Source organism: Gigantopelta aegis, chromosome 6 (assembly GCF_016097555.1).
Source record: "Gigantopelta aegis isolate Gae_Host chromosome 6, Gae_host_genome, whole genome shotgun sequence".
Taxonomy (NCBI): domain Eukaryota; kingdom Metazoa; phylum Mollusca; class Gastropoda; order Neomphalida; family Peltospiridae; genus Gigantopelta; species Gigantopelta aegis.
This window is the reverse complement of record NC_054704.1, coordinates 73,866,827-73,881,611: the sequence shown is the minus strand read 5'-3', so window position 1 is coordinate 73,881,611 and position 14,785 is coordinate 73,866,827. Positions and strand designations below refer to the sequence as shown.

General features: G+C 36.1%; 1 protein-coding gene across 1 annotated transcript in view; it reads left to right on the top strand.

Annotated features, from left to right (window-relative positions):
• Nucleotides 1–3,862: 3,862 nt before the first annotated feature.
• Nucleotides 3,863–14,785, top strand: part of LOC121375328 (dachshund homolog 1-like) — a 124,373-nt gene continuing 113,450 nt past the window's right edge. Inside the window, exon 1 of the mRNA XM_041502730.1 lies at nt 3,863–4,426. Within this exon, the coding sequence (XP_041358664.1) occupies nt 3,951–4,426 (476 nt within the window). The 5' untranslated portion in view covers nt 3,863–3,950. The remainder of the gene's footprint in view (nt 4,427–14,785) is intronic.

The following is a 14,785-nucleotide window of genomic DNA, read 5'->3' as shown; positions in this document are numbered from 1 at the left end:
GAAGGATGTCCTGTATGTGGGATAGTGCATATAAAAAATCACTTGCTGCTAATGGGAAAAATGCAGCTTGTGTTCTTTGAAAACTATGTGAGGGCGGGACGTAGTCCAGTGAGAAAACGCTCGCTTGATGCGCGGTCGGTCTAGGATCGATCCCCGTCGGTGGGCCTATTGGGCTATTTCTCGCTCTAGCCAGTGCACCACGATTAGTATATCAAATGTCGTGGTATGTACTATCCTGTCTGTTGGATGGTGCATATAAAAGATCCCTTGCTACTAATGAAAAAGTTTAGCGGGTTTCATTTCTACAACTGTGTCGAAATGACCATATGTTTGACATCTAATAGCCGATGATTAACAAATCAATGTGCTCTAGTGGTGTTGTTAAACAAAACAAACTTCTTATTACATGATTGACATCGAGTATCAGATGATGAATTAAATCAATATGATTTAGTTATGTCGTTAAACAAAAACAAATATTAACCAGTCATCCATAATTGGTATATATCAAATGCCATGGTATGTGCTGTCATGTCTATAAGAAAAATGCATATAAAATTATATTGATGCTAATCAGACAATATGGCGGCAGCAGGTTTCCTCTCACTATCTAGACCAAGTGCTGCAATAATCATATTATGTTAGACTCCAAACAGTGGTCGTTTCAAAGGCGCCGAGTTGTCGTTAAATATTTCCTTTCGTGTAAGTCAGTCAGGGAAATTTCGTGCCAGATTTATGGACTCTGTTATGCATCTGTCATCAATTGATTTTCAAAACCATTGTCCTTTTTCTTTATCTGAGCTAAATATATGCTAGTGTTCTCTTAAGATTATGTAGAAGATTATAGATTATGTAGAAGACTATAGTTTTTTTTATTTGTTTGTTTGTTTGTTTGTTTTGCTTGAGATTATTGTATTCTTTGCAAACATGTCGCTAAGAAAAATATTTCTGAATTATTTTTGATAATGCCTCGATTAATTTGGCGTATAATGTTTTTGGTACCAAACCTAACGACAGTTTTATTTAACAAGTGTAATCGACTGGAATGAATGAACGAACGAACGAACGAACGAACGAACGAACGAACGAAAGAAAGAACAAACAAACGAATTGAATGATTTAAACATATTTTATTGTTTTTGAAAGACAAATGTATTCAGCACAAGTTTTTCAACTTATCAGGCCTTCTCCACAATTTATAGACATCATGACAGTAATACTTTCATGCAATTTAAATAAGAACAGAAATTAATATTATCGTAAGACAGCAAGAAAGAGAAAAGGAAATAAAGAAAATAAGAAATAAAAGTTTTCTGTTTTCCATTTCTCGATCCAGCTAGTGCACCACGACTGGTACATCAAAGGCCGTGGTATGTGTTATCATGTCTATGGGATGGTGCATATAAAAGATCCTTTGCTGCTAATCGAAAAGAGTAGCCCATAAAGTGGCGACAGCGGGTTTTCTCTCTCAATATCTGTGTAGTCCTTAACCATATGTCCGACGCCATATAATCGTAAATAAAATGTGTTGAGTGTGTCGTTAAATAGAAAGTAATGTTTTATTTAACGTTATATGACGTCACACATATGGTTACGGACCACACAGATTTTGAGAGGAAACCCGCTGTCGCCACTACATGGGCTACTCTTTCCGATTAGCAGCAAGGGATCTTTTATCTGCACTTCCCACAGGCAGGATAGCACAAACTATGGCCTTTGTTGAACCAGTTATGGATCACTGGTCGGTGCAAGTGGTTTACACCTACCCATTGAGCCTTGCGGAGCACTCACTCAGGGTTTGGAGTCGGTATCTGGATCAAAAATCACATGCCTCGACTGGGATCCGAACCCAGTACCTACCAGCCTGTAGACCGATGGCCTAACCACGACGCCACCGAGGCCGGTTACACGTCGTTAAATAAAACATTTTCTTACTTTTCTGTTTTCCATAAGCATACAACATCGCAATCTGATTACGTGGAGGCTGTACAAAAACAATCATTCATTATTTACTCATTAAGGGAAATGCTTTGTTTCATTTATACCCTTGTGTACATGAAAACACTATTGTTTTTAATTGTCTTCTTCACTTAGAACACTTTTACCATTTAAATGTACTGGCTAAAATCTTTGCAATGAATTCCAGAATATAAAATACATTCAAAGAACAAATGAAAATTGTTTTTAAAATTATTTCCACAACTACGCGAAGTGCCAGATTGTTTAACAATTCAGAACAATTCAACAATTTACCTTTCTCCAAATAAACTTTGAACTTTGTGAGTTAGTGTTTTAAAAAGTTAAAGTTTGTTTTCTTCCAAGACGTTGCTAGCGCACATTGATTTATTAATCACCAGCTACTGGATGTCAAACATTTGGTAAATATGACACATAGTCATCGGAAGAAATCTGCTACATAACATTTTCCTATTAGCAGTAAGGGATCGTTTATACACCTACAGCAATTTATGAAAATTAATTGTCACTGTCATGATTTAGAATTTCATTCGTTTCAACGTATTTCCGTGCTTATAGCCAAGTAAGTCCAAGCACGCTGTCCTGTGCACACATTTCAGCTATCTGGAATATCTGTTCAGGTCTGAGGACATTAGGTTAGTTGTTAGTGAGAGAACAGTTGGTCTAGTGGTCTTACACCTACCCATTGAGTCATTAAACACGTTTTTGGTGGGAGCCGGTACAGGGATGCGAACCCAGTACCTACCAGCCGTACGTCTGATGGTAAAACAACTGCACCGTCGATTAAACACATAATTACGTAATATATACATATTGAATTGTGTATGTTTATGTACCCAGAAAATATTAATAAACTTTACTATGATTATTGTTGTTGTTGTTGTTGTTGTTGTTATTGTTATTATTACTATTATTATTGTTATTATCATTATCATTATTGTTGCTATTATTATTATTATTATTATTATTATCATCATTACTGTTGTTGGTGTTCTTCTTATTGTTATTATTATTATAATAATAATAATTATTATTATTATTATTATTATTATTAGTTTGTTTTTGTGTTTTTTTAAAGTTTGGGAAAAAACTCTGAAACAAGTACTTCTATATCCATGACATTATCGGCAGAGCTAAGCGTTTGTTTTAAAACCCGTCAATATTATTATGCAGCCGCATATAAGATCTCGTTTCATATTTATTCGTTAAAATCCTCTTTGTTCTTAAAAATGCAAATTGTAATGTTTATACACATACCAAATGGTGTCGCTAGAAAGTAATACCTTTGTTCAAACAAACACGACTGTTAATTCAAGGACGAGAATACTTAATAAGCATTAAATATTTTTAAATAAAGATTTATTGATATTAAGTCAACGAAATCCTAGAAATGTGCACCAGCTTCCTTTAAACTGAAGAAAATCAAGATGAAAACCGGCTGCGGAAAATATCGGCAAACGACAACATATTTGTTCGCAATTCTAGACAATTCTGCATCGTATTGCAAAGGTTTTTATCAACCCCGATCAATATGCCCGGCCCGGTTCCCTTACCGCTACCTGAATGGTCGTGTCGAAAGACCGCTTGCGAGGGTTTATTTTTAACAACAAAACATTGCCACCTGAAAGGCTAGTTTAACCTTTGCTTTATTTTATGCTGTCCATAAATGACAACAAGTAGTACAAGCAAGAGCCGTGTCTATTCGGTATTTACGATATTTGTACAAGCAGTTCCGGTGCGAATTAGCGCTTGATGTTCCGTTGATTGACGTGTGTAAAGTCGACAGCGGGTGAACCGCGGCGCACGGTGGGCGGGGCTTAGCAACTCAGTAAGTCAGCCCCGCTAACACATAACTTCAATTGTATTTATCTTTGAGGAATCGAGCTTATGCTCTCTTGAAATACATTTTCTGTTTTTCTTCCCCTTCGTTCGTCCGTACGTTCGTTCGTTCGTTCGTTCTTTCTCTTACACTCATGTTCGGAATGATGGAGTCACCCCCGAGTCAGGTGGTCAGGGACGCGATCCACGCCGTCTCGCAGGCCAGCCCGACCCCCGGGATCACGCCCAGCCTGGCCCACCCTCTGAATCTGATGAACAAGCTCCAGAAGGCGACCAGCTACAGCTCGCCCCCTCCCGTCGCCTGTCACCCGGAAAACAACGTGTGTAAACTCATTGACTACAGAGGGGCGAAAATCGCCGCTTTTCTGGTGGACAATCGAGAACTTATATGTCTTCCCCAGGCGTTCGAACTGTTTCTGAAGCACCTCGTCGGAGGACTTCACACCGTCTACACCAAGCTGAAACGCCTGGACATCACCCCCATCGTCTGCAACGTGGAACAGGTCAGAATTCTGAGGGGGCTGGGGGCCATCCAGCCAGGTGTGAACAGGTGCAAACTCGTGTCGTGTAAAGAGTTCGACATCCTCTACGATGACTGCACTAACTCCAGGTAAGAAATTTATACTTTTTAAATTTTCAAAAAATGTTTCTATATTTATTTATTTTTATTTCTATTTTTCATTCTTTATTTCTATTATTCATTCCTTGTTTCTGTTTTTTACTGATTTCTTTTATGTTTTACATTCATTTTTGTATTTCTTATTTTAAAAAATTATCGGGGGGGGGGGGGGGGGGTCTTATTTCTTTCTTACTTTTTGCTTTTGTCTTCTTCTCTCCCTCTTTTGTTCCCTTTTATTTTCTTGTGACATTTTTTTTCACCTGATAGGAAATCAACCATAATTATTCATAATATTGTCGCACACAACACCTTTGTTTTGTTAAATAATAAATAAATCACGTATGACGATGTCCCCACGCGAGTGAGGCACGTGGTACTGTGTTCGCTGCCACCACGTGCATGTGTATTATACACGAAGCCAGACGTCAACCCGGGTGTCTATCTAATCAAGATGCTATTGTCATTTAAGTAGATAGCATATTCCTAGTCTGTCCCTAGCTCACAAGGGTACATGAGGGCCGAGCCTTAATTAACTGGGGTAGGGGGGAGGGGGGGAGGGGGACAGTAAACGAAGAACCAGCGTAAAGTAATATAAGATATTTTTCAACTAGACAAATAAATGGCACATTTTAACATTTAGTTTGATAGATCTGCCGTCAAATAGATGTATCGAACTAATTTAAACTAAAATTTAAGGTACTTGTACGTCTTCGCCTCCCCCAGTTCGGACCAGCACGGGTTGGGTGGTATGTGTTGTGGAGATCTTCAAATGTTATGGACATTCTAAATTAAGTATTTAGTTGGGGTTTTTTTAAAAGGGGGCCTCTACCTCGCCCACAACTCGCCCACAAACCAACGGCACTGGACCCTATTTGAGACCTGTTATAGCGAAATGCATAACTACTTGATTAATTGAAACATATTTTATTGCATATATTTTATATATTTTTATACAAAAGGATTGGGCCCAAGTTATCCAACTTACGAGGCCCTCTCCTATTTACAATATATATTATAACAATATCGGCGACTGCAACTAGTTTTAATATCTTCTTTTACTCCACATACAAATATGCAAACACAAAATAAATAATGTTTTTAATCTGTCTTTGCGTAAACTATATTAACGTGCCTCTATCGAATTAAAGTTTAGGCACGTCTCTCCCACACCCAAATCTCTGGTATGGCCAGTGGTCGAGTGTGGGATAGAAAAATTACTTATTAATGGGACAATTTTGAATTATATCTTTCTTTAATGGAATGGATGGAACATTGTTTAACGTGTACATTCAGAGCAAGCTGTTGTAGCGCACGCCTGTCCTGGACACAAGTACCGGCCTTCCCTACTTTATATCGGTTGTGAGTTCCATTCTAATTGAATTCCACACGAGTGTCGGTTTAGATGAGTAATGAGTGGCGATTTATGACACAATAAACAATGCCACGCTAACAAACAAAACAAGACAAAGGAGATAGAAGAATGGCACCGTAATAAAGACGTTTAAGTGTACACAGCTGATATACAATAGACTAATATATCTACAGATGTATATTGACAAACAGTAGATGCTCATACATAGATTGGTTGTCATTTTAATTAACATCTTAGTCATTGTTAATTGATTTTTGTTGTTGCTGCTATTGTTAAGTCCTATCTCTGTTTTTTTCTCGTGTACAATAATTTATAGCGAGGTAAATCTAGGTGTACGTCCACTAACAATGTATGAAGTTTTCAAGGAGATTTTATAATAGATTTTTAAAAAACAATATTACTTATAGTTTCAGTACAAATTCTGTTATTTTAAAACTGAAAAGTATTGCTTGCTTATTGATACTTTTAAACATTGAGAAAACAAAATAAAATAAAAAGGCCTTAAAAAGTTCTTGTTTCCGGGGAATCCAACAGTATCTACACCCCCCCCCCACCGTATTCCCCCCCCCCCCCCCCCCCCCCACAAAAAAACCCCGACCCTTATGTTTTTCGATTAATTTTTGTCTTCGATTTTTTGTTTTATTAATATCTAGGTTAAAAAAGGTACATAATAACATTTCATTTAGACCCGTAGGACTGGATGTAGTTTAAAGTTTAAATTTTAAAGCTTACCAACCCCACTTAACTTTTTTCTATCACGTTCTCAGAAAAACTCAATTTTGTTTAGGCCAAAGAATTGTTTTCTTTTAAAACACACACACATACACGTGTGTACACAAGCTATTACGAACGCACGCACATACGACTCCCCAGTGTGTTTGCAGATAAAATTTAAAAAAATAATGTGTTGTATAATATATGAAATCAAGAATTATACAAATATTGACAGTAGATCAGTTTCCCACTGATATTAAAAACACTAACATAACTATAATATATTTCATTTTATTAACATAATTTGGGATCAACAGTCATATTCACCAGTCGAAATACATTACACTACTGAAAAGTGTATTTCTTAGACGTATTGAATATAAATGCAACGTACTCACTTCCTGTGATCGATTTCTAATTAAACACAAATAGCTTTAATGAGCAAACACAGATTCCTTTTAGTTTGTCTTATTTTTTTTTGTTCGTTCATTAAAAAATGAGTTGAACACTGCACGTCTACATTTCGTGTTGTTTTAAAGAACAGTTCAGGAAAGACAAAAAACACATAGAGGAGACGTCGTGGACTTGTGATGAAATAAAATGTGATGGATTTTATTACTTATCCTTTTCTCAGTTCGATTTTTAGAACTCTGAAAGAAAAAAACAGAAAACAGTTATAATAAATTTTGATTTCGGGTATTGGGAAAGTACAGAGCATTAAATTAAATTTATCTCCATGACTCCGAATCTTCATTATCAGCCCCAAGTTCCTTAGGAGCGTCAAGCAAAATTACTTTTTCTCAATATATTTTTCAGAGGAGCATGACACGACACCCCCCCCCCCCCCCCCCCCCAGCCCACCTCTTGCAAAAATCCCTGCACACGCGCCTGTTACTTCTTATTTCTCCAACAATGTTAACTCTTTTTCACACACTTTATTTCCACACACATTTCAATATTCGTGTTTACATATGTTTTAGAACTTGTATTTGAAAGCATGTCTAGAGGCAACATAATACTGCGACGGTGGCAATAAACCCGTCAAATTTATATTTAAATACATCTCTTGCCAATCAGATTTTTTTTTAATTAAGTGCATTGTAGCAGTGATCAAAGAATAACCGCGGCCCTTTAAATAAAGTTGGTACACGTATTATTATTAACTGGTAGCTTTCCGAAACGAATTAAATCCTTACCTATCTCGGGATCTTTTTGAAGTACTATGTATGCTTTACAGTATAATGGGTCCTTTGTCGTTTGAATGACGGGTACCACCTAAACAATTTATCATCGCATACGAATGCACAGCAAAACTCGTTTTGTGCAAAATAATTCAATTGTAACACTCATCATAAAAAATATATAAATATCTATCTGATCCATTTGTATAGAATTTCAACCATTTATATTCCAGCCATTCACAACTTTTAACCGCATCTCTGGCTACGCTAAAAAGACGGACAATTCTATACTCAAATAGCCGACATTTGTAAAGTGCGTCGTGCAATTTTTAGTCCATGTCTTTCTAGAAACATACAAAAGATTTCGACTTTGATATACTGGATCCGTGTTTAATAACGTTTATAGCCCTCTTTATTGACAGGCACAGAAAGCTACATGTTTTCACATCGTTTTATCAAATCTTCGACCATAAATGGGTGCATATATTAAAATGGAATGAATGCATTTATTATAAAACTTTTAGTTTTATGGGTTTGGTTTTGTAAACGTGTCGTTTTTCTGGTAAAAATACCTGTCAGTTTTTCTTTATCATCTTATATGATTTACTGTTGTATAGACTATAAACAGGAAACTTTATATTTATACCTAACGAAACTGTAGTATAAAGTTAAATTCTGTCATTATAATTGTCTGGAATTTAATTCTATGTTATAATCAAAGATGTACTCTCAAAAGTCTACACATGTAATTCGTCTAAAAAGCATAAACATTTATTTTATATTTTATTTCAGTAATAACTTCCTTCTGTGTAGTAATCTAACACTTAGCATATTGGTTCTTTATTTTGAAAAACAAACAAATTTTTTTAATTTTACAAACTCGAAGATACGTTTTGATTGGACAGTAATTAATCTTCAAAATATATAGATAATGAATAATTATTAAAAACAAATATTTATCGTTGGATAGACCGTAGTGGGTGGGGTTCGTGGATGATAGACCAAAATTATTTTCCAAAAGCATATTGGGTCTGGCGAATTTGGAAACAAAAATTAAATTTAGTAGATTTATTTAACTTTATATTTTTAACTATATCTATTGAAAAAGGTTCATCGCTTAATAATTAAATAGTATTTAAGGTTATTTTCATTGTTACCAGTTAATAAATATTTGTTCATTAAAAAAAATTGTAATGGTTATAAAAAATATGTTCTTACGTGTTATATGATAAAGCATACATTACAATTCGTTTATACGTTTATGACAATCAGTTATAATACTCATTGAAAATATCAAACGTCTTACACCTTCAGATTGTTTTACACAAGCGACTGACAAAACCAAAAACAGGTCTCGAAATTTCCTGGCGACTGATCGCCGAGTTTGCGTGGTGGTTGTGCCCGACTCGCAATTGACGCGCATCTCAAAAATCCATTATGGCGTGCACCTTTGGGTCCTGAAATTAGAACTGGCCACTGGCAACAATAACTGTTGTGTTTCTTACAAATCGTCGAGTGTTTATTCATTAATTATCGCGCGGTCCGTAAAACACGTGGATAATTAACCCGGAAACAGCTATCGGAAATCAGTGCCCGTCGTCTTTTTCTCGACTGGATAATCTGCCACCGGTTCAAGGCTCTCACAATAGAGGGTAATAACGATGAACAGTTCACTTATTAATCTCCGACTGTTTTCGTAAGATGTTGTTTTTTCTTTTTCAATTAATATTTCTGATTGAAAATGTCTAAATTCGATCGCATATTTGTGCCAACAAACAAACAAAGAAACAACAATACAAAAAACCCACAAAAACAACAAGAACAATCGGTGTGTTTTAAAATTGTTTTTAATTAAATCTTAATACTGATTACGAGTCTGGGTTAACCGGTAAGAAAATGTGACCCACAAATCATGCTCATCGGTTACATGGATACCAATATCTAAGATTTAGCATTTCTCGTATCATATGATCACAATAACTAACAGCATATCAAACCAATTTGACCAAAAGAACGTGTTTATTTTGATTTTTCTAAAGACAATGTACAACAAACAAACGAATGGTTCGGAACACTTAGGCTTTGGGTGTGGGTAGGTGTGGGTAATGTTTGGCATGCTTCCATCAAGGAACTGTTCAAGCACGCCTGTAGTGGGCACAACATCTGACTTCGCCATATAATTCTTCTGTCCAAGACAGGTTCGGCTTTGGCTAACCTTGGGGTTTTTATGTCCTGTCCAGACAAGAGTCACAGGGGAATTCCAGGGGTTGAATTCTCTTGTAGGTGTATTAACGTTAAAACGTATGGTACCCGACCTCTGTTAAGATTTACAAACTTTTAGGGGTGTGTGACTCTAGATACTAGTAGATGCTGAATTTGGCCTTCTGTACGACCACCATCGCTAGACTGGTACCCGCACTTTTCAATTAAATTAACATGTAAAATAAGGAATATAAAACAAAATAAAACATAATATTGACCAAGTCAGTATACTTGTGAAGCGTTAATGTGCTGACAGTCCCTGTAAATGATGAATACTAGCGACTTAGAGCGTTGACACATAAAGGCAACCAATATCCAGTGAATAAATATTTGCGATTAGCATTTTATCCGAGTACGTACGTTTAGCAAGACATCTGTGTTACACAAGTTCGTATAATATTACGAGCTTGCTATCCGTTATCAACGGAGCTTCATGTCTGGGGGACTTTTTAAATCAAATAACACGGGTAACAATCGGATTTCATGTCATCTGTTATCCCATAAACCTCTGCCGGGATGATAAGAAAAATAGTTTATCGCTTAAACAAACAAGCCGCCATTTTCGCGTTATGTATTTTTGGGCGACACCTATCGATTCGTTTGTAGCATTATTAAAAACAAAAACTAATCTTCTCCCCCATACCACCTGACCACCGCTCCACCACCCCTTCCCCGAAATGTTAAGTATTTGATCTAGTAATGGGTGATCCAGGCATTATTGTAAGAGGTTGGACGGGTGGCGGGTATAGGAAAACATATATCTATTTTAACGACACGTTGGCATATTTTTAAAACTACTACTTGACGATAGCAGTCTGTACTCATGACGGGTGCCACTAGTGGGGCAGGATATGCTGACCTTTTGCGAACATCTAATATGAATACTGTTTTGACGGTGGTTCATGAGTGAATGCCGTCTCAGCTATATCTGTTCCATTGAACTCTGTCCTGTGCAACGTTTTGGTTTATTGAAGTGGCAGTCCTCTTACAAGCGGCGCAAGGATGCAAATATCCTGGAGAATAGCAGTCTTCTTATAAACAAGGCACCTGAATTTGATTCATGGAAGCTACCAAAATTCCCTTTCTTCTCTGTTTTGTGCAGAGATGCGGTTTTGATTAAGAAAAATGGTTTTGTTCTTAAGATTTGTTGTCTAAAATATGGTTGTTACGGTATTTGGTCAAAATAACGAGAGAAAAAGAACCCACTATCGTCTCGTAAAACTGAATAGCCGCAAAGAAACTTTTGATTCTGTTGGTCACAGACAGAACAGCACACAACACAGCCTTTGATATATCAGTCGAAGGATAGTGGATGGGATGGGAATGGTGAGAAGATAATGCATTATTTAATTATATCTGTTTGTCTGTCTATCTATATTTCTTTTCCATCTCTCTCTGTCTGTCTCTTTCTGTTCTCTCTCTCTCTCTCTCTCTCTCTCTCCTTCCTTCTTTCCTTCCTTCATTCCTTCCTTCATCTATGTGTGTGTGTGTGTGTGTGTGTGTGTGTGTGTGTGTTAACAACTTCCTAGTACAATATATAACTTTATACACCCCGTGTATACATCCATATTTCCCCCAATGTTATTTAACACTAATATTTCACACTAAAGAGCTGTCGTGATCTGTTTTAATCATTCAGCCTTTTTAAATTCAGTGAGGGTAGTCAGACGTCCACTGTATTATACAGACCGTGCCAGTTACTAAAATATACATATTGTATGTCATTGCCATAGAACTTGGGTCGTTATAATGTTATCACGCTGGGTCCGTGAAATTCGTAGACGAATGGTTAGAGGGGATTTAATTTTCGATGTGCCGCTTTCAGTAACCCGATATTTAATTCACACCAAGCGAAATCCGCAAGCTGAATCGACTGTGGGTGTCTAAATCAAATTACCAAATCGTTACAGAGCCATTCATGTCAGTTTTGGTATTAGTGCGTTTCGTCCGTCTAGCTGGCATTATTACCAGTAATTGCATCCCATTGTTCGATTGGAGATAAATAAAACATAAGATTTGCATTTTTTCGTCTCGGTGGGGGAAGCCCCGGTGGAGCTGTCAAAACTATTTTCTTCTTTTTTTATCTTTTTTTTTTTTTTTTTTTTTTTTTTTTTTTTACAAATGTGTAGAGTTTACGGACGGCTGAACCACCGGCTATGAATATCATTTAAAACACCCGAGCAATGTACAAAAGATGTTCTTTTTTATGAATCAAAAGTTTTGGGTTTCTGCAGCGATCAAGTCAAAGGGATTATAAAGAGTTCATCATCATATCCGCGTCTTCCTAAGTTCTCGTCCAACAATACTAACCTTTTGGGGGTTTTCTCTCCTTTACTCTCTAAAGTGAGGTGAGGTGTAGAATGGGTCATTAATTTTCACACATGAATCCTAAACTTTCGTCTCTTTCGCTTCCAGAAGGCAGCTGAAACACTGTCAAGTACCTTTGTCCCGTGCGCGATAATGCTTAATAACTGATGTGGATAATCACAAATATAAAAGGCAACCAGGCATTAAAATGATATAGACTTCCCTTATCACCAAAACAGAGAGACATAAAAATATTAACACTTCGATGCATGTAATAGAAAGAAATATTGGTAGACTTATGTATGAAAAAAACAAACATTAATTTTATTACACTCATATGATGTTGTCTCAAAACACTGTATTTCCTTAAAGAATGGTAAACAATATTGATACATATAATATATGTGTGAAACTAACGACACAACTGATTACTGAAGTTTGTTTTCATAATACGACTTATACATTTAGATTATGAAATGATGTACATGTGTATGGTTATGACAATGTATATACATGTAAATGTATATCATAATGATATTTTAGTTATGAGCCATTCAAAAACTAAGTTATTACATGGTGTACATATCCGAGTTATGGTATGGTATGACGCGTCCTCGTATATTTCAGTTATAACATTACCACGTGTACGTTTGAGTTATGATATAATATTTTGTCTGCCATGTAAAATTTGTAATTGTAAACTGTAGGGAGAGATCTTAATATAAATGTATAGGCATCGCCTGTTGGTCAGTCACCAACGTTAATACAAACGTTATTGTTTAAAACGTTTTTTAAAAAAATTATATTTATTGACAGATGGTATGATCAGATATAGTTTGAGTTATGACAGACGACATTACATAGACTTTTGATATAACATAATATGATTTACACATATGAGTTATGACACATGCATGTTAATTAGAGTTACGATACGATGAGGTAAATATTATTTAAATTAAAGAACAAAGACGTGCATTTGAGTCATAAATGGACAGAAGGCACGTTTATGCAATAAAACGTCTGCTTGCGATTTACGACCATTAACTTCTTAAAATCTCAGATTTCTTTTGCATACACCTGGCATATTCACTATGGCTGAATTATGTCACCGGATCTGTATGGTTCTTGGTAGTAATTAATGATCCGTTGAGTTATTGAGTAACAGCTTATTGAGTTAGTCGGGGTACATTTATGATTTTTGTTGTATTTGCTATTCTTTCTGTTAACGTTATTAACGTGCCTGTAATCCAAAAAAAGGTTCAGGCACTATACTTGCTATTCTTTCTGTTAACGTTATTAACGTGCCTGTAATCCAAAAAAGGTTCAGGCACTATACTTGGTATTCTTTCGATTTATCACATGCGCTCACACAGTAGTGACGTACGCATTGGTTCTTTGGTTACGTTTTCACGTCTTTATAAACTTTAGTTAACTAAAAACAACAAGTTTGTTTTGTTTAACGACTCCACTAGAGAACACCGAACTAACAACATAGTCCTGCAGTATCAGGATACATCTGTAGTTGTTATTTCTCATAAAATCACATCACTATTGCTTCGAACAAATCGAGTGTTTTATTGTATAAGACGTAAATGTTTTCATTGTTATAGTGTTGATAAGTTGTGAAACATAACGCAATAACCAACTTGAATTTGAGTGTTGTCACGAAAGCAATTATGAATTTTTTTTTTACAAGCTGATTCGATTTTCGCTATTCCTAGTAACGAAACACAAAAAAATGTACTTATGTAACTACAAAAGGAATGTCTGTTTAGCAACAGACAAAACATTGGTAATTAAAATATGCCGAGTGTTGCACAGACCATGTTGGCAAGTAAAGAAGAAACACGCATTCTTTCTGTTAATAAGCAGTGGAGTGCAACCGTTTTACGATTTTGTTGTACAGTCGATGAAGACAATTAGAGAAGTAGCTCGCTTTTCTTTCTGTTAAGTTTCAAGTTCTTGCGCATAATCGATATCAGCGCATTTGTTTATTACGACTATTTATTAACTTAATAATCACTCCTATATCCTATTGAAGTTAATGCATCTTGTCTTGGGTTCGTTGTTCAAATTCTTTCGCATTTGAGACAAATATCGCTTTCAAGAGGTTGGCTAAGTCTTTATTGGTATGTCTGCTCTACTTAGCGATAGAAGAAGTTTGTTTTGTTTAACGACTCAGCTATAGCTCATTGATTTATTAATCATCGGCTATTGAATGTCAAATATATGGTAATTTCGACATATTGTCCTAGAAAGAAAACCCGCTACAATTTTTCCATTAGTCGCAAGGGATCTTTTATATGCACCGTTACACAGACATGATAGCACATACCGCGGCCTTTGATATACCAGTCGTGGTGCACTGGCTGGAACAAGAAATAGTCCGATGGGCCACCGACGGGGATCGATCTCAGACCGATCGCGCATCCCGCCCCACTTAGTGGTAGAGGACTAGCCGAAAATGTTTAATTTAGTGCTAATTCAGGTTCAAGCACGATATCCTGTGTA